The sequence below is a fragment of the Onychomys torridus genome, chromosome 23 (assembly GCF_903995425.1).
Source record: "Onychomys torridus chromosome 23, mOncTor1.1, whole genome shotgun sequence".
NCBI lineage: Eukaryota > Metazoa > Chordata > Mammalia > Rodentia > Cricetidae > Onychomys > Onychomys torridus.
The window spans coordinates 40,490,089-40,509,042 of NC_050465.1; the positions used below are offsets into that span (position 1 = coordinate 40,490,089).

The 18,954-nt window shown below is 45.0% G+C and overlaps 2 protein-coding genes across 2 annotated transcripts in view; one reads left to right on the forward strand and one right to left on the reverse strand.

Annotated features, from left to right (window-relative positions):
- Rftn2 (raftlin family member 2) overlaps positions 1-4,518 on the reverse strand; it is a 62,607-nt gene extending 58,089 nt beyond the window's left edge. Inside the window, exon 1 of the mRNA XM_036173617.1 lies at positions 3,846-4,518. Within this exon, the coding sequence (XP_036029510.1) occupies positions 3,846-3,984 (139 nt within the window). The 5' untranslated portion in view covers positions 3,985-4,518. The remainder of the gene's footprint in view (positions 1-3,845) is intronic.
- Positions 4,519-14,612: 10,094 nt separating this feature from the next.
- Mars2 (methionyl-tRNA synthetase 2, mitochondrial) lies at positions 14,613-17,419 on the forward strand. Its single transcript, XM_036173812.1, has one exon. It carries the CDS (start codon positions 14,669-14,671, stop codon positions 16,421-16,423), a length of 1,755 nt encoding a protein of 584 aa, XP_036029705.1. The 5' UTR covers positions 14,613-14,668; the 3' UTR covers positions 16,424-17,419.
- The last annotated feature ends 1,535 nt before the right edge of the window (positions 17,420-18,954 follow it).

The following is an 18,954-nucleotide window of genomic DNA, read 5'->3' on the forward strand; positions in this document are numbered from 1 at the left end:
TTATTTTTCTCAGGTGGACTATGTCACCAATTCAAACATAATGGAACACCCTATGTAGTTTAGTAAAAGGGAAGAATAGCTATTATGTTAACACTTAAGAGGATTCAGTCAATTTTATCATTAATTCCCTCCGTGTAGCACTTTAACATTCAATAATCCATTGATTGCTTGGGGAAGGGCCCCAGAATTTATTAGATTGATACATTTATACAAATTGTAGTCTGCCTTTGATTCCCTTTTACCCCTTTCTTTATTTCTGACAGGTCTTGCTATGTAACCCAGGCTGGCCTCAATCTTTCTGTTTTAGCCTCCGAAGACCTGGGATTATTGGCGTACACCACCATGCCTCGCTCTTTTTTTTTAAAACCTCTTTTTCTGACCATGTATTTATTAACTGTGGTTGATTTTTAGTAACTTCTCTGCAGAACTTCATTCCTATTCTGGAATGTTCTCTAACATTTAACATAATTTGTCTCCAGTATTAAACTTCTCTGCTCATTGGTGTTACACAGTTCTGGAAGTTTCACTCTGGTTGCTTTTGTTGAGTGGTTCTCTTTATGGGAATGTACCAAATCAGCCCGAGACACTTGCTAGGCCCAAGCTCCCTCTTTTGGAGACTTTATCTCAGTTCCCCTTCAAATCATCACTTCCAGCTGGGAATACAAAGAGGAGTAAGAGCTGGGTTAAAGAAGGAAAGGGATATGGTCCATCCCCAGCCTCGGAGATAGAGGTGTCCTCACAGGAGGGCCAGTCATAGCTAGCGTTTAGTGAGCACTTACTAACCACGGGGTACCCCCCTGGAGGCGGTCTTCCTCACTTCCGTTAATATCTAACCACCCCTCTGATGTAAGCAGCGTCAGAATTCCCGTTTGCAGACAAGGAATCAGCCACAGCAGCTGAAAAGGACTCATGACCCAGGAACTATGACTAGAGAGTCTTCTTTGCCTAACTGTCATGCTAATATTTTCCTTGCTGAGATGTAAGGCATGACCGGAAGACCAGAAAAGCACAGAGAGAGGACAGGTGAAGCAGAGAGAACAAGACAATGGGCATGGAGAGTCAGTAAAGAGAACTGGAATAGGGTTGGGGATTTAGCTCAGTGGTAGAGCGCTTGTCTAGCAAGTGCAAGGCCCTGGGTTCGATCCTCAGCTCTGGAAAAAAGAAAGGCAGGAAGAAGAGGCTGGGAAGCTTCAGCTGTTTGTTTTCTGGTTGGATGTGTGTGCGTGAGTGTGTGAGTGCATGGCGGGCACAGGTGGACACTGGTTGTCTCCCACAATTACTGTCAACCTTACTTTTGGAGACAGGTTTCTTGTTGGATTTGGAGCTCCTGGGTTGGTTAGGCTGGGGGGACAGTGCTCTCCGGAGCCGCCTGTCTGTCTCCCGGGTGGGTGCTGGGAGTATGATGGACACCCGGCTTTTACGTGGGACTCCAGCTACAAGCTCTTTGCTGACTGAGCCATGCCCTCGGCAGCTGGTCAGATGTTTGGTGAGAAGGTTGAGAATTGGGTAGTAAAAAGTGAGTTCATCGGTAACAGAGGAGCAACTTTGAACCAACCAGCACTGGAGTGAAAACAACATTTCATTCTCCCACCACACATATACTACCATGGAAACTTTGCAGGGCAGAATTTGCAATGAAATGACCAGGAGAGGGGAGAGAGGCAGAATTGAATGGGAGATAAATAAGCGTTCAAGATACATTGTAACAAAACGTAGGGACTTGGAGTTTTTAAAGTCTCCCCCTCTTTAAACTTTATTCTCTGTTCCATTTGGGGAAAAACAACCCAGGAAAGTAAGAGACAGGCTCCCTGTGAACACACACAGCTGTCTCCAGGCCATTTTGTTTCTGCCTGCGTTTCTCACTGTGTGGTGGTCTGGCAGCCAGGAGCGGCACTTTTCATTTTCTCCCCAGCAATTCCAGGAAGGGATGGCCAGTGCCAAGCAGAGGGCTGGCATGTGTTAGCCCACCCAGACTCACTATCATAGACACTGCAGTGGCAGGCAGGTGGCTGTCAGCGACAGGAGGAGAGAAGCAGGAAAACTGTGACTTGAAGAGTGGGCGGAGCTGGGCTGGTACCCAGAGTCCCGGCTTCTGAAGAAAAGGCAAGACCAAAACAAACGGGCAAACAAAACCCCCAAACACAAACCCGTGTGGGAGAACCGCGAAGCAAAGGGGCCTGATGGGGCCGGGACACCAGGCGCCTGTACCAAATAGGAAGCAGATGCTGCCCAAAGACATGTGCCTGCTTTAGAGCAGGACACACCCACGCCTGCGCTTTAGGACGGAATCACCCTTCTGCAGCGTCTGGAGTGGAAAGCGGGAATTATATTCCTTTGATGGAGAAAAAGGTTTCTGCTAACAACCAAACCAAAATGACTGCTGAGTGAAGGCTGTGTGACTTTTGGATTCGAAGGTGATCGTGTCTGTGCGAATTTGTTGGAGGTGCTAACACCTTAGAACGGTATGAATCAGAAAACATCAAGTCCGCAAAGTTCTACGGCCCGGAAGTGAGCTGTGCACCAAAATCTCTAAGTGCAGATGAACATGGTTTTGGCCTAAGCGTCTCAAGCAGTTAAGAAGGACACATTTTTGTAGTCTATGCATTGACTACCCAACACAGTCTGTACTGATAAGCCGTACCTCAACCCATTTTAAATTCACACAACAAAGAAGAAAATTGAGAATATTAACTTTTCTTTTTCTGGCAGCCTTATCTTTACTTAGATCAACACAAGTAGGTAAACATGTTCACAGCACAGGTCTTTGGGAGGATTCTGCTTGCTGGCCAGCTCAATTTTTGACAAAGAAAAATGGGCTGCTCTTGCTTCGTGCACAAAGATGCACTGTTTTCAGAGCAAACCAAAAAAAAAAAAAAAAAAAAAAAGGGGGTGGTGGTGGTGTGGTGGTGGAAAAGGAGAATAAAGAACTGTCTAGTAGGATAATTTAGTTAGTATAAACTCTACGAATTGATGAAATGTATGACTTGAATTAAAATTATGCTTTGCTATAAGAACTTAATACTTGTATTTGGAAAACTCAGCAAGCGTCTCTAAATTTCATTTTTTTTTTAAAGCACATCATAATTAAAGATGCAGTTTGTCTTAAACCCTGTTATATCTGTGTGTCTGTAACAGTAGTCAGTTTCCACAAGGAGGGAGGCAAAGCCTTTGGTGAAGAGGAGCTGCCTGGGCCCCTTCCCCAAGCCTCCTTCTGGGCTTGTTTATTTGTGTTTCCAACTTTTGGGAACAGAGTTTCTCTGTTAGGGATGGAGCACCCAGGGGAGGAGGTGTCTCCCAGAAGGACTACTTTTTTCCTCTACAAACACAACAACAACAACAACAACTACTTTTTGTCAACTTTAGTTTGGTCAAGTGTGACCCATGAGTAACACAAGCACAAAATTCAACCCGCCGGCCACCTCAGAATTGCCTTGCCCAAGTTCTCCACAGTGCATACAAGTAGCATCACCCACAGCCTGTGTCCCTGTGCCTTTCAAATCTTTCCAAAATACAAGCTGTCATCAAGGCTACAGCAATTTGGCCTAGAAATCAAACATTTGCCCTAATTGCTTTAAAAAACGAAAGGAACATTTCCAAGCAGTTTTCCTAATTTTGTATAATACGCGTAAACCATGTTAAAAAAAAAAAAAAAAGCAAAAAACCAAACCAAAACAAAAAAACCCTCCCCAGATATAATTAAGAAACAAAGCATCATTGTTAGATGGGCCAAACAATTTCATTATGAAAACGAGCTTAAGAATCCACAGGTCCACACTTCAAAAAAAAAAAAAAAAAAGAGTTATTCTCTTATTTTGGAAACAACTAACATTAGAAGTAAGGAGTACCTTGTAAAGTAAAATCCAGCAGTGCATACTCATAGGCGAATTCTGTCTTTGTTTCCACTTGCGGTCTCTTGAGGGTAGAAAATATTTTTCCAGGGCTGCTATCCTCAGGGTCTTCCAGCTTCCTAAGTCCGCACCCCATGGCAAAGCCTGCAAGGAGTTAGATTGCGGGGACCAGGAAGGGGCACCCGAGCAGCCAATTCTCTTGTTCAAGCTTCTTCGGAAAACCAAGTTACAGACTCACTGCTTCAGTTTGATTTCCAGCGAAGTGATAGATAGTCAGAAAGCAAACGGCCGGTCCCAGGCGAGGAGCGGGGCACTTTATCCATTCTCCTGGAAGGTCCCGGAGCCCCTGGTTCAGCTGCGGCTCCGGGACGCTGGGCTGGATCTTCCAGGAGCTCACAAACTGCTGCAACTTAGCGGAGAATTTCCATGCCACGTCAATTTACAGCCAGCCAGCCCCTGGCCAGAGCTCTGGCGCTCGGGGCACGGGGCTTTGTCTCTCCCAGCTGGCTGAATGGAAAAGAAGTGTTCAGAAACGGAACCAAAGGCAAAGTACAACTCGGGTGTGGTTATCTACAGATGGAAGGCAGAGTCGTCAAAGGGATGCGGTGCGGTGTTCTCTCTGCGGTCCCGGCTGGCTCTCCTCTCTCCGCTGCTTCTGCCCAGAGAGCAAAAGGGAGGGGGAGAGGAGGGAGGGAGAGAGGGAGGGAGGGAGAGTCTCAGTGTGGTTGGAAACAAAAATCAGTTCCAGAAAGGAAGTGAGCTTTCTGAGGGAACCCTGGAATCCAAGAGGAGAACAGAAGGGAAAAAGAGAAAGAGAAAGGAAGGAAGGAAGAGAAAACCAGAAAAGCGCTTTAGTCCTAGGTGGAACGTTTGAAAATCTCTTTCCACATGGAGTTTCTTTTTGCTAGAAAAATGGGCTGGTTAAAACCACCCAAGTATAAAAAGCATAAAAAAATAACTTAAAACATTTTCTTTTCTTTTCTTTTGGTTTTTTGAGACAGGGTTTCAATGTGTAGTTTTGCGCCTTTCCTGGAACTCACTCTGTAGCCCAGGCTGGCCTCGAACTCACAGAGATCCGCCTGCCTCGGCCTCCCGAGTGCTAGGATTAAAGGCGTGCGCCACCACTGCCCGGCCCTTAAAACATTTTCATAAAACAAAACAAAACAAAACAAAAAACCAACCAACCCCCCCCCCAAAAAAAAAAAACAAACCCAAAACAAACAAAAAACTTGAGGAAGAAAGAGGATAACAGAGCGAATATGGTCAAAGGCCATTACATACCTATTTAGAAATGTCATCGGAAAAGTTTTTTTTTTTACATAATTGTAAAGAAGAAACAGTTGTTACACGAGGAATTAGTTTCCCCAACATTCTTAGTTTAGTATTTTATTTATTTATGTGTATGTGTGTGAGGGTGCCTACATGTGTGCAGGGGCCCTTGGTGGACAGAGAGGCGGTCAGATCTTCTGAACCTTCATGACAAATGGTTGTGAACCACCATGTGAGTTCTGGAACCATGGCTGGGTCTTCTCAAGAGCAGCCAATGCTCTTGGGTCTGGACGACTCTCCGGCCCTGCACCCGGGGTTTAAAACACTGTTGTGACTGCAGATCTTCAGGTCTCAAATGGCCTTAGTTTAAAAAAAAAAAATGTGGATAACTTGACTTATGTAATCTTATAATTTGCCATATACCTCAGGTCAAGAATAATTTACGGGCTGGAGAGATGGCTCAGTGGTTAAGAGCACCGACTGCTCTTCCAGAGGTCCTGAGTTCAATTCCCAGCAACCACATGGTGGCTCACAGCCATCTGCAATGAGATCTGGCGCCCTCTTCTGTATACATAATAAAGAAAAGAAAAGAATAATTTACAAGGAGCCATAGCCATGTGTATTTAATGGCTTTGTGTCCTGTCCAGGTTCACGCTCCTTATCACCAGCCCTGAAAGCGGACTGCTTGTGTGCAAATTCTGATTCTCAGGCTTATCACAGGCATGCATGCTCTTGGGCAAGTTACTTGACTTCTCTGAGTTTCAATTTCTTCTGTCCCAACACTGGGTTTGTCAATCTGTGCACCTTACGAGGAAGGGCTGGCGGTCTTGATAGGAAGGAAGGGATTTTGACACCACTCCCACCATTTACAAAATAAATCCTGATCTCCTTTGAGAAAGCCTGGCTGAAGTGATTTTTCAGCTCATTAAAGTCTGCACATGAAAACTCCTTGAAGGGAGCGTGTGTGGATTATTGAGTTTGTAGACTGAGATCATTTTTGCCTCTTCCTTCTGCCTACTCTACTTCCCTTTTACGTGTTTTACTTCTCAGAAGGGTTTGCTATAGGAGACGTTCAGGCTGGGCATAGGAGGTGGAAGGGAATTCTGGGAAATGAGATGAATCAGACAGTAGACTGAGAGAGAGACTCACCTGACTTTTTACAGAGACTCAGGGTTGCTGCACTTCACGTCCCCTTTCGTAGGATGAGCCTTTGTGCTGGTCTGCTGTGAAAATGGGATCTCTGCTGGTCACTAGTACCAATCACCATGTTTGCAACGTTGTTTATTGAGCACCCATTACCTTTATCAAGTATCCACCATTTCTAGGCACTCGAAAACACTGGGTACAAAAGATGCCTCAACAGGGTCTGTCCCCTAAAGGAACTTATGGGACTATGTCCAGGCTGTTTTCAAGGATGAGTACACGTAGGGATGACACACAGTGTGTGCCTGGGGGAGGGGAGCACATAACTAAGGGCAGTTGTGAAGCTGTATGGCATGAATGAGCAACACTGAGCAGCTGATTACTAGAACGTAAAACATGAAGGAAAAACCAAGCTGGGAAAATGAGCTTTGAATGCTATTCACATAGAACTTAGATTGCATTTTGTAGGTGACAGAAGGGAGTCAAATAAGCAAATGGAATCAAAGGCCGCCATTTTCATGTTAGATTTGTCACTGGTGCAGCCTGGAGGAAGATGCTTTGACTTATACGAAGGAGCTGCAGTCCCTAGGGAGGGGCATCTTGTCAGCTTTGATGCCACGTGGAGGGGCTAGGTCCTTCCTCAACTTGGTATGCTAGACTTTGTTGATTACCCAAGGGAGGGCTTTCCTCCTCTGAGGAGTGGATGAGGGGAGGTAAGGGGCCCAGAGAAAGGGAGGGAAGGGGATCTGGGGTTGGTATGTAAAATGAAAAAATAAAAATAAAAAATAAGGGGCTTGAAAGAAGGCTACTAAGTCCAACTGAGAGCTGATGGGAACATATGCCTGATGTTGAGTGGATGAAGGTCCTTATTACTATTTTTTTTTATTTTTTTGATTTTTTTGAGACACAGTTTCTCTGTGTAGTTTTGGTGTGTGTCCTGGAACTTGCTCTGTAGATCAGGCTGGCCTCGAACTCACAGAGATCCGCCTGGCTCTGCCTCCCGAGTGCTGGGATTAAAGGCGTGTGCCACCACTGCCACCCTGCTTATTACTGTTATGTATGTAGTTATCATTAGGTAATTATGTATCATTATGCAATAATACAGTATCATTATGTATGCAGTTACTATTACTATTATTAGTGTGTGTGTGTGTGTGTGTGTGTGTGTGTGTGTGTGTGTGTTGTGTGTATGTTTAGAGGCCAGAGGACAACTTTGGCTGTCCCCCTGTTTTTTAAGACAGTGTCTCTCATTGGCTGGAACTCATCAAGGAGCCCAGGCTGGCCAGCCAGCATGCCCTAGACAGCTGTGTGTCTCCCCATCCCCCTCTCTGGGATTGCTCAGCTTTCCCTGCTTCCTTTCAAAATGTGGGTCCCAAAGAGTGAATACTGGTCCTCTTGCTAGCAAAGAAAGCACTGTATTGCCTTAGCTGACCTGGAACTCACTCTGTATACTAGTATAGCTTTGAACTCACAGAGATCCAGAGTTCTGGAATTAAAAGCATCACTGAATAATTGAATGATCACTTAGGTCATTTTTCTCCCAAGAACAAAATTTTGTTTGACTCTTAATAATATTTGAAAACCATTTCCATGTATTAATGTGGCATATGTTCCCATCTTAACAATTATTGCCAGTTCTTCATATTTGCAGGTTTCACATGTGGATATTCAAACAAATGTGTATTGGAAATGTGTTTTCAAAATTGCATGTGTATTGAACATGTGCAGATATTTGTTCTTGTCCCTGAATGTAGCAATCTGACAACCATGAGGTGCTTACACGCTACCCTTTAATATTAAATGTTATTATGCAACTTAGAGATAATTTGATGTACTGCAGATGATGGTACATGGTATCCAAACATTACACCATTTTATAGAACAGTTGAGCATCCTTGGGTTTTTGTGTCTGTGGGAGTCTTGACACCAATCCCTGTGGGTTCTGGGTAATATCTGTCATGGTACTTCATTTCATTCCTACAATACTCAGCAAGTAACTTTTTGCTTATTTTGTTTCCACTGTGAAAAGTTTTGTAAGGATTATTTTCCCACCCTTTGGATTATTTCTTAAAAACATATATTCTCCTTCATACATTGTCACATAGTAAATTGCATTATAAAGTGGTTTATTTGTACATAGACAATAATTGGACTTGCGGTCCGCTCAGTAGGAGGGAATTCAAGTGTGATATTGTAAACCTAGCAAACTACCAGTATCTGGTGAGGTCATGGACTCAAGAGGAAAACCTATGGCTTTCCTCAACCACTGCAATTTCTAACTTCTTTCTAAATCCTTACCCTTGTACCCACAGAGAAGTGTGGCTCTCATCCCTTATCAAAGACATTTTTTGCTGCAGACAAAGACCATTTTAAGAAGCCATAACTGGTCAAAATGTAGAGAACAACTGACCATGGGTGCATCTGATGCATCTACAATACAACCCCTCTACCTAAAGGTCATGGACCAGCACAGAAGGAGGGGCAGGAAAATGGTAAGAGCTGAGGACCAGGAAGTCTGCTGCAGGATTGTGTCCTATAGACATGATGGGGAAACTGAACTCACGACGTCTCAACAATATGCCTTCTTGAACAAGACCGGAACAAAGACAACACCAGTCGGGATGCCGGTGTTGATGGGGGAACTCTCATGGGATCCTGGCTCTAGATGAGGAGCTACAGGCAATTGATGACTGCCGATAGAGGGATAATTAGTCTTCCCCAGGGATGAACCCCCTAAATGGCTCAGACTCAACCAAGTAAACACACAGAAACTTATGTTGTTTACAACCTGTATGGCCCTGGTAGGTTTTTTGTTATTTAGTTTTTTTAAATCTTAAATTAACCCATTTTTATTAATCTATGCTTTGTCACGTGGCTTGTGGCTTACTGGTACCTTACATCTTCCTTGTCCTGGCAGCTGCTGGCAGCTCTCTCTGCCTCAGCCTTCCTGTTCCCAGAATTCTCTTCTCTGCTTTTCCCGCCTATACTTCCTGCCTGGCTACTGGCCAATCAGCATTTTATTTAAACAGAATGATATCCACAGCAGCCAACTCTAAAAACATACATGCAAGCAACACTCAATGGACACACTGGGTTGTGGATGTGTAATCTATATCTATATCTATCTATCTATTACACACATACACACACACACACACACATATATATATATATATATATATATATATATATATATATATATATATATACATGTGTGTGTATAATATTTGTATACATATGCACATATATGTATAACAGGAATAAGGAAAAACAAGCCATAAACTTGAGATGGAGTTGGAGAGGCATGGGAAAGGGTTGGAGAGAGGATGATATAATTATATTTTAATTAAAAATAAAAGTGAACAAAAAAGCAGGAGCCATCTCGCATCCAAGAAACACCTGTCACCACAGAAGACAGACTCTACCTTATGGTGACAGGCTAGAGGAAGGTGTTCCAAGCAAATGACCCCGGGAGACCAGCAGGTGTCACTGTTCTAATACCTGACAGGACAGACCAAACAAAAGCTAGTTAGAAAAGACAGATAGGGCCCATTGGCTCTTGTCTTCGCCCTGGGTTGCCTGCTAGAATATGGAGGTAAAACCCTACCACTGACACCGCCACACACTTTGGTCACAGGACCAAATCAAGCTGATACTGGCCTGGAAGCCTCCTGCCGGAAGACTAGTTCGTACTATTGGAAGGTCTATGCAAGCTCTCCAGGGAGGAAGGATACTAACGGCCCCATTCAGCTGTAAGAACTGACAACCATAACAATGGGACAAGATTCCCCAGTGCTGAAACAGCTGTACTTGGACACTGGGAGCAACAAACAGCTATCTACTTGGACCCGATGCCCTCTCCACTGGATGGAACTAATGCCTGGACCCAATGTCCTCTCCACTGGATGGAACTAATGCCTGGTACTGGAAACCTAGCCAAGTACACATGGCTGGAGAGGATCTAGGTCCGCCACTACCATATTACTAGAGTAATATTGTTTCCAACTGTCTTCTAAATACTTATCCTTGTACCCACAGATAAACGCAGCTCTCATATCTCATCAAAGAGACTTCTCTTTACAGCTATATCATCCTGATAGCAAAAAGCAAATAAAGACACAAAAACACAAAAAGAAAATTATGGACCAATTTCTCTGATAAAAATTATTATTATTATTATTATTTGTTCATAAAAAATTATCAAAAAATAAGGCTGGAGAGATACCTCAGTGGTTAAGAGCACTGGCTACTCTTCCAGAGGACCCAATTCCCAGCACCTGCATGGCACCTCACAACTGTCTGTAACTCCAGTTTCGGGGGATCTGGAATCCTCACACAGACATACTTGCAGGCCAAACATCAATGCACATAAAGGAAAAGTAAATAAATTATTAAAAAAAGTCACTGGGCAGTGGTGATGTATGCCTTTAATCGAATTTTTAAGTTCGAGGCCAACCTGGTCTACAGAAGGAATTCCAGGAGAGCCAGGGTTCCACAGAGAAACCCTGATCACAAACACAAAAAACAGAACAACAACAAAAGAATTATCAACAAGATACCTGCAAATAAAATTCAAGAGCACATAAGAAAGATCATTTACCGTGATCTGCAGATATGGAGATGGTTCACTAAATGTACATCAGTAAATGTTATGATTTCATAAATGTGCTCAAGGACAGAAGTCACATGATAATTTTGACAGATGCAGAAAAGGCTTTTGGTAAGACCCACCACCCCTTCATATTAAAAGTCCTGAAGAAACTGGGAACAGAATAAACATATCTCAATATAATAAAGGCTACACATGATAAACCTATAGTAAACATTCTGTCCAATGGGAAGAATTTCTATTAAATTATTAAAAGCATTTCTATTAAAATCATGCTAGAGTATTCACTTTCTCTACTCTTACTCAGTATAGTACTGTAAGGTTTAGCTAGAGTGATAAGGCAAGAGAAAATAAAAAAAGGGATATAAATATGAAAGGAAGAAGTCAAAGTTATCTCTGCTTACAGATGATATGATTCAATACATAAGAGACCCTAAAGACTCTACCACAAAACTCTTGGAACTGATAAACACTCTCAGCAAAGTGGCAGGGTACAAAATCAACACATAAAAATCAGTAGCTTTCCTCTGTGCCAATGACAAATATATTGAAGAAGCAATCAGGGAAACAGATTCACAACAGTCTCAAAATTTTACCTCGAATCAAACCTGACCAAGGATGTGCAAGACCACTAAGTAAAAACTTGAAAGCACTGACGAAATGAACAGAGGGACCCAAGATGGAAAGGCATGGGTTGGAAGGGTTAATCTTGAGAAAGTCATCCCATAAAAAAAAGAGAGGAAGCTGTAGCACAAATCTTAACAGGTCTTATTAATAAAGTCAAATCTGAGTCACGTATTGGGGTGAATGCTGGAAGATCAGGGAAGCAGAACAAGCCACAGCTACCTCACCTGGACAACTTCTCAGGTGATCCTGTTTCCTCAGACTGGAAGCCTCTGTGTCCTTATCCGAATGGGTCTCAGCTGAACTGCTGTTCCAAAGCCTAAAAGCTTAACCAGCCAAAATGCTTCTAGTTTCTGGTTCTCATGCCTTATATACCTCTTTGCTTTCTGCCATCACTCCCTGGGATTAAAGACGTGAGTCGCCATGCTTGGCTGTATCCTTGAACAGATAGATGGATTTCTGCCTCTGGAATGCTAGAATTAAAGGCGTGTGCTACCACTGCCTATCCTCAAGTTTAATATTGTGGCTGTTCTGTCTCTGGCCGCAGATAAGTTTATTAGGGTGCACAATATTTCAGGGAACACAATACTACCACAGGAAGACAAGATGGAAAGGCATGGGTTGGAAGGTTAATCTTGAGAAAGTCATCCCACAAAAAGCACTGTATGGATATACAACATTTCTTTAACTATTCATCAGATGATGAATACTTGAATGGTTTCACTTTCTGGATATTATTTAACTTTCTACTCATTTGACTGACCAAAGAGAAAACAGATAATACCAAGTCCTAAATTTTTCAAAGGAAATGGTACTCATAAGAGTATAAATTTATTTAACTATGTTGGAAGAAACTTGGCATTATCTTGTGAAGTTGAACCTTCACATTTTTTTTTTTTTTTTAAAAAATGATCCAGCAATTTGATTCCCAGGCACAGGCTTAAGAGAAACTTTAGCATATAGGTACCAAGAGAGACACCTGAGAATGTGAATAGCTATACTATTCTTAATAGCCCCAAACTTGGACCACTTGTGTCTATGAACAGCTATTGACTGCAGGGAATTCTGTCATACAGAGAAGGAATGACACATAGCCATAGTGGAGTCTGCACGTTTTATTTATAAGATGGAGAAAAATACCGTGTTGCTTAGTTCTTGTCAACTTGATATAAGCTAGAGCCATCTAGGAAGAGGGAATGCCAGTTCGGAACATGCCTCCATAAGACTGTCTGACGGACATTTTCTTAATTAGTGATTGTTGTGGGAGGACCCAGGTCACTGTGGGCACTGCCACCCTGGCAAGGTGATCCTGAGTTGATTAAGAAAGAAAACTGAGCAAGCCATGATAGCAAGGCATAAGCAGTGTTCCTCCATGGCTTCTGCTTCAGTTCCTGCCTGCAGGTTCCCGCCCGCAGGTTCCCTTCACAATGGGAAGAGTAAACTAGAACACACCCTTTCCTCCCCAGTAGTTTTTTTGTGGTGAAGTTGATTACAAGAACAGAAAACAAGCCAGGACAGACAGCAGGCTTGCTTGCTGGAGCACCGGCTTCACCGCAATGGGGAAGATTGAGAGAATTGAGGGAGAACCTGGTTGTGTTACACAACACTCACCTCTTCAACCTTTCTGTCTTTTTAAAATTAGAATTAAACTTTTCAACCCTACATTCTGATCACAGTTTCCCTTCCCTCTTCTCCTCCCAGATCTTCCCCACCTCCCACCCATCCAATCCCACCAACTCCTTCTTTCTCTTTAGAAAACAAACATGCCAACAAACAAACAAACTATAATAAAACAAAGCAAGCAGACAGAAAAAAACCCAACAAAATAGGAGAAACACATAGTCCCCCCCCCCCCAATAAAAACACAAGATTGGAAACTATAATAGACAGCAAAAGGCAAGCAAGGAACAAAAGGCACAGACAAACCACCAAACACAACATCTCCGAGAGTACTGCTGAGCTTGTTTGGAGCTGGTCATCTTCCGCTGAGAGCGCGGGACCTCCCTTAAGTGTGGTTTGTATACAAGGAAAACTCAAACGCAGAAAACGAAATTTTCCTTTACCAGTAGTTGTCAGCTGGAGATAGCTTCTGGGCTAGGGATGTGAGCTCCCGTCTGTGTCCCCCGTCAGCGCTGGGACTCCATGAGGCCCTGTGCGCTGCTTGAGTCCATACGTGCATCAGTCCCGTCGTATCTGGAAGGCACTGTTTTCTTGGTGTCTCCATCTTCACCGGCTCTTACAAGCTTTTTTGCCTTCTCTTCCTCATAGTTAGTTCCCTGACGCCAGAGCAGCTGGCCTCAGAGGGTGAGGGGGTTGGAAGGTTGGGGGTTGTTTGATGAAGACACCCTATGCAGGACTGAGTGTTCCACCGTCTCTCACTCTCTGTACATCTTATGGTTGTGGGTCTCTGTATTAGTTCCCATCTACTGCAGGAGGAAGCTTCTTTGGCGCTGGCTGAGTGAGACACTATTCACGTGTATAGCAGAATGTTGTCTGGAGTCATTATCATGTTCTCTCAGCAGAACAGTAGTATTTGATTTTTCTCTAGATGCATGACCTGTCTAGTCTCAGGTTCTTGGCCATCTGGAGAAGCGTCAGGTATGGGCTTCATTTCATGGAGTGAACCCTAAATCCAACTAAATAGTGGTTGGTTACCTACACAACTTTTTTCCAGGGCTTATCCTTCCCTAGAGTGCTCTAGGAAACCAATTTCCTTCTTTTCATATTTATTTGGATTCTGAGATAAAATACAAGTGGTTTTTCAGATGTTGGCGAGAGTATAGAGAGAGGCTGGATTTGTGTCGTGCAGTATGCTAGTTAATGAGTTTGGGGAAACGCCTCAATATAAAAATCTTGCCAACAAGCTCAGTCCAGAACCGGAAACAGATCCCAGCGTGTAAAACTGCGGCTCAAAGCACAACACACAGGACGCGCGCTTCTTCCATCATCTGCCCTGACTAGGAACCCACCAGCCGAGCACTCAAAACCTCCCGCCGACCAGCGGCCCTTGCGCGCCGCAGGAAGCCCGAAGGGGGCGGTGCTATGGGCGGGGCCGCAGCAGCCAGCGCTCGCCGTTCATTGGCTTCCGCGCCGGAAGCTGCGGCGCCGTCCAGCTGCGCACGCGCCCTCACGTGCTCGGGGGACGCCGCCTCTAGGGCTGGAGCCGGCTGGCACCATGCTGCGGCGGTGCGCTCTGCGGGTGCTGGCGCGCTCCGGGGCGAGCCGCGGCTGTCGCCGCTACGGTTCGTGCTCGCCGAGCGGCCGTGGCGACGCCGGGGAAGCGCGGGCCTACTTCACCACGCCCATTTTCTATGTGAACGCCGCGCCGCACATCGGGCACCTGTACTCGGCGCTGCTGGCCGACGCCCTGTGCCGCCACCGTCGTCTCGGTGGCCCCGGCTCTGCGTCCACGCGGTTCTCCACCGGCACGGACGAGCACGGCCTGAAGATCCAGCAGGCGGCAGCCGCCGCGGGTCTGTCCCCGATCGAGCTGTGCGATCGAGTGTCTGCCCAGTTCCGGCAGCTTTTCCGGGAGGCTGGCATCTCCTCCACCGACTTTATCCGCACCACGGAGGCCCGGCACCGGGTGGCGGTGCAGCACTTCTGGGGGGTGCTGGAGGCCCGGGGTCTGCTTTACAAAGGGCTTTATGAAGGATGGTATTGCGCCTCCGACGAGTGCTTCCTGCCCGAGGCCAAGGTCACTCGGCAGGTGGGTCCGTCCGGGGACCTGTGCCCTGTGTCTCTCGAGAGCGGGCATCCTGTCTCTTGGACCAAGGAAGAAAACTACATTTTCAGGCTTTCCCAGTTTCGAGAACCACTCCTGCGGTGGCTTCGAAACAATCCTCAGGCGATCACCCCGGAGCCGTTCCACCAGACAGTTCTTCAGTGGCTGCAGGAGGAGCTGCCCGATTTGTCCGTTTCTCGAAGGAGTAGCCACCTGCACTGGGGCATTCCGGTTCCCGGGGACGATTCGCAGACTATCTACGTGTGGCTGGATGCCCTGGTTAACTACCTCACCGTAGTTGGCTACCCAGATGCAGATTTCCAGTCTTGGTGGCCAGCCACATCTCATATCATAGGTAAGGACATTCTCAAATTTCACGCCATTTATTGGCCCGCCCTTCTCCTAGGGGCCGGATTGAGGCCACCACATCGCATCTGTGTCCACTCGCACTGGACGGTGAGTGGCCAAAAGATGTCCAAGAGCGTGGGCAACGTGGTGGATCCGAGGACTTGCCTTGATCGCTACACTGTGGATGGCTTCCGCTACTTTCTCCTTCGGCAGGGAGTTCCCAACTGGGACTGCGACTACTATGATGAAAAGGTGGTTAAATTGCTGGACTCTGAGCTGGCAGATGCCTTAGGAGGTCTTTTAAACCGGTGCACTGCCTACAGAATAAATCCTTCTGGGACTTACCCGTCTTTCTGCGCTGCCTGTTTCCCCAGTGAGCCAGGGTTAACGGGGCCCTCGGTTCGTGCGCAGGCGGAAGACTATGCGCTTGTAAGTGCAGTGGGCACTTTGCCCAAGCAGGTGGCGGACTATTATGATGACTTTCAGATCTATAAGGCTTTGGAGGCAGTGTCCAGCTGTGTTCGGCAAACTAATGGTTTCATCCAAAGGCATACACCATGGAAACTGACCAGCCCTGCGGATGCCCTCTGGCTGGGTACTGTGCTTCATGTAGCCTTGGAATGTTTGCGAGTTTTTGGAACCTTGCTTCAGCCTGTTACTCCAAACTTAGCTGATAAGCTGCTGTCAAGACTGGGGGTCTCTGCCACAGAGAGAGGCCTTAGAGAGCTCTACTTCCTACCTCGATTCTATGGACACCCATGCCCCTTTGAAGGGAGAGAGTTGGGCCCAGACACTGGGCTTTTGTTTCCAAGACTGGACCAATCCAGGACCTGGCTAGTGAAAGCCCACAGGACCTAGAAACTCACGCCTTACTGGTTGATGATAAAAGAGCAAATGTATTCCTTTTGCATTTTCAGGAAAGTTAGTGTTTAGAAAGTGTTGTATCGGGTACCAGGCACAACCCAGCCCTTTCATTCCCCTGTGCCACTAACCACTAGTCATTGTTCGCGAGTGTCTCTGAGAAGGGACCAAGTTTCTGATAACTGTTCCTTCTCATTGTACCTTCTCCCAAACCATGGTCAGACTACCTCTGGTGGTTTCTACTCCTCAGGCTTAGCCCAGCCCCTCCTTCCGCAGAAACTAGGGCTTCAGTCAGTCCCTGGCCGGTTTCACAGGTCAGCTCTACTCTGTTAGACACATGGGTCTCCAGTTGAAGAGGTTCATTCTCAGTTTTTAAACGGCAGCACTTGTGCTTTGTAATACGACACTTCCTCCAGTAGATGGCTCTGCTCTCACATTCAACTTATGTGTGTGCTTTCAGAAGACAGAATTATTTTCAGCCGTCTAATTTCACAGATCTTTAGAATCATACTGTTTTTTCTATTTTAAAAATACAAAGATACTAGAATTCTCATTACTATTATTACTAAAATGGACATGCGTAGTAAGTAAATATAACAGGTTATTTATATGGTAAAACTATAAAGCTCTTAGGTACACTGTGCATTACAAATACTAAAGTTTAGTATGATTATATGTATAATTCATCTATAAAGCCCTCAAAAGGGCAGTATTCTCTTTATATTTATTTCCCGACATCCATAATTTACCTCATATGATTACTTTTGGTCAATCAGGATATATAATACAATACGGAAATTATGTAATAATTATATTTATGTCAAAGTAATTTTTGTTGATTACTTCTCTTTTTGAGACATGGTTTCACTATATAGTTTAAGCTTGCCCCAAATTCATCCGTCTCCTGCTGCGCCTTCCAGGTGCTGGTGTTATAGATGTACCACCATGCCTGTCCTTTTAACCTCCTATTAAAGTTTGATTGTAAGTACCTTACTTAGAGCTGTTCAGTTACCTTTATGGAAGGTAATGTTGAAGGGAGCAAATGATCAGTGTTCAGGACTGTCAAGGGTTCAGGGCCTCTCCAAGGCTTCCTAAAAGAACACCCAGAGACGATGTTAAGTGACAATGAATACAGTGACTAGAACGTAGTAAGTCACTGTCATATCTCATAGGTAACGGGATAACTAGGCCACAGCTTAAAGTGCAAGCTTGCTTTGGAACGTCCATTCTGAGTATGGTGTCAGGTAGCAAGGGCTCACATGAAGTAAACAGTTGTGCTGGCAGTTTCTCCAGACTTACATTAAGTGCCACCATTCAGTTCCACTTTCTGGTGATTAGCAAAGTGACAGGTTGTGGGTTGCTAGGAGGCACTGTTTGGAAAAGAATGCTTGGAGACATTCTAAAGGTGGAAGGGTAGGTCCACAGTGCTCCTTTGGAGTCCGTGCAGCATTCTGTGCTTTGGGTTACTGCAGGTCTCCAGGGATCAGTAGGGTGGACTTGGGTCTAGGACTCAGTCTCTGAGGGCTGCATAGTGATGCGACTTAGCTGTGTTTCCCTGAAAGGAAGGCATGTAGAGAAGCAGTGAGATTCTAACCTCTCCTGTGCGAACCCTACTGCAGTGTTGGCGTTCCTGCAGACTCAGCCAGTCTTCCTCAGGTGATCTTCCTCATATCCCACTGGAGCTCGGCTTGCAGACTGCTGCTTGTGAAGGCATTTAACTAGCTGTTAGACACTAGGAGTCAGGGGATCAGAGGAGATTCCTAATTAGAGCAGCCAACTACTTTAAGTGGAAAAGTGTGGTAAACCGGATCCTCCTTGTGTGGTGATCAGGAAGGCCAAACAGATTTCTGTAATAGGCACAGTAGGTAAAACTAATAGCCTTGTTGTACACTTTTGTGTTTGGTTTGACACAGCAGTTTACAGTTGCCAAGGGGAGAGTTGCATTTAGTTAGAGTTTGTACTTCCAATGGGAGAGGCATCTTAACTGATCTGGGAGAAGGGAATAAATGTGGAGATTTATAAGATTTCCCCATTCCAGAAATGTTAGTCCTTTATGTGGCATCTTATAGACTCTTTTGCTATCTCAAGATACTCTTGTGATTCTCAAATACTCATTTTGGTGTACTCTTGAGGCAATATAACAGGAAGCGACAGCCCAGCCTAGGTCAGGTGTTCAAGGGCTGTCACATTAGGAAGCCGGGACATACAGCTTAGTGGTAGAGCACTTACTTAGCATGGAGGGGCCTTGGGCCAATCCTAAGTACTGCCAAACAAACAACAGATCTCACCTCTCCAGACTTCTGTCATATACCTGTGAAGCCACGTAAGTGGCAGCAGTGATGTTTATGTTAAATAGTATTACTGTGTACTGTGTTCTACAAACAAACTGATATATTAGGCTCATTCCTAACTGGAAACCCCATGGCTGTAGAAGCAGCAAGCAGACAGAATCTTTGATTGCATCAAAACCTTAGTCATTTTATAAATTGACATTTTTCTTGAGAACCTATGAGCTTTAAAGAGTGTGA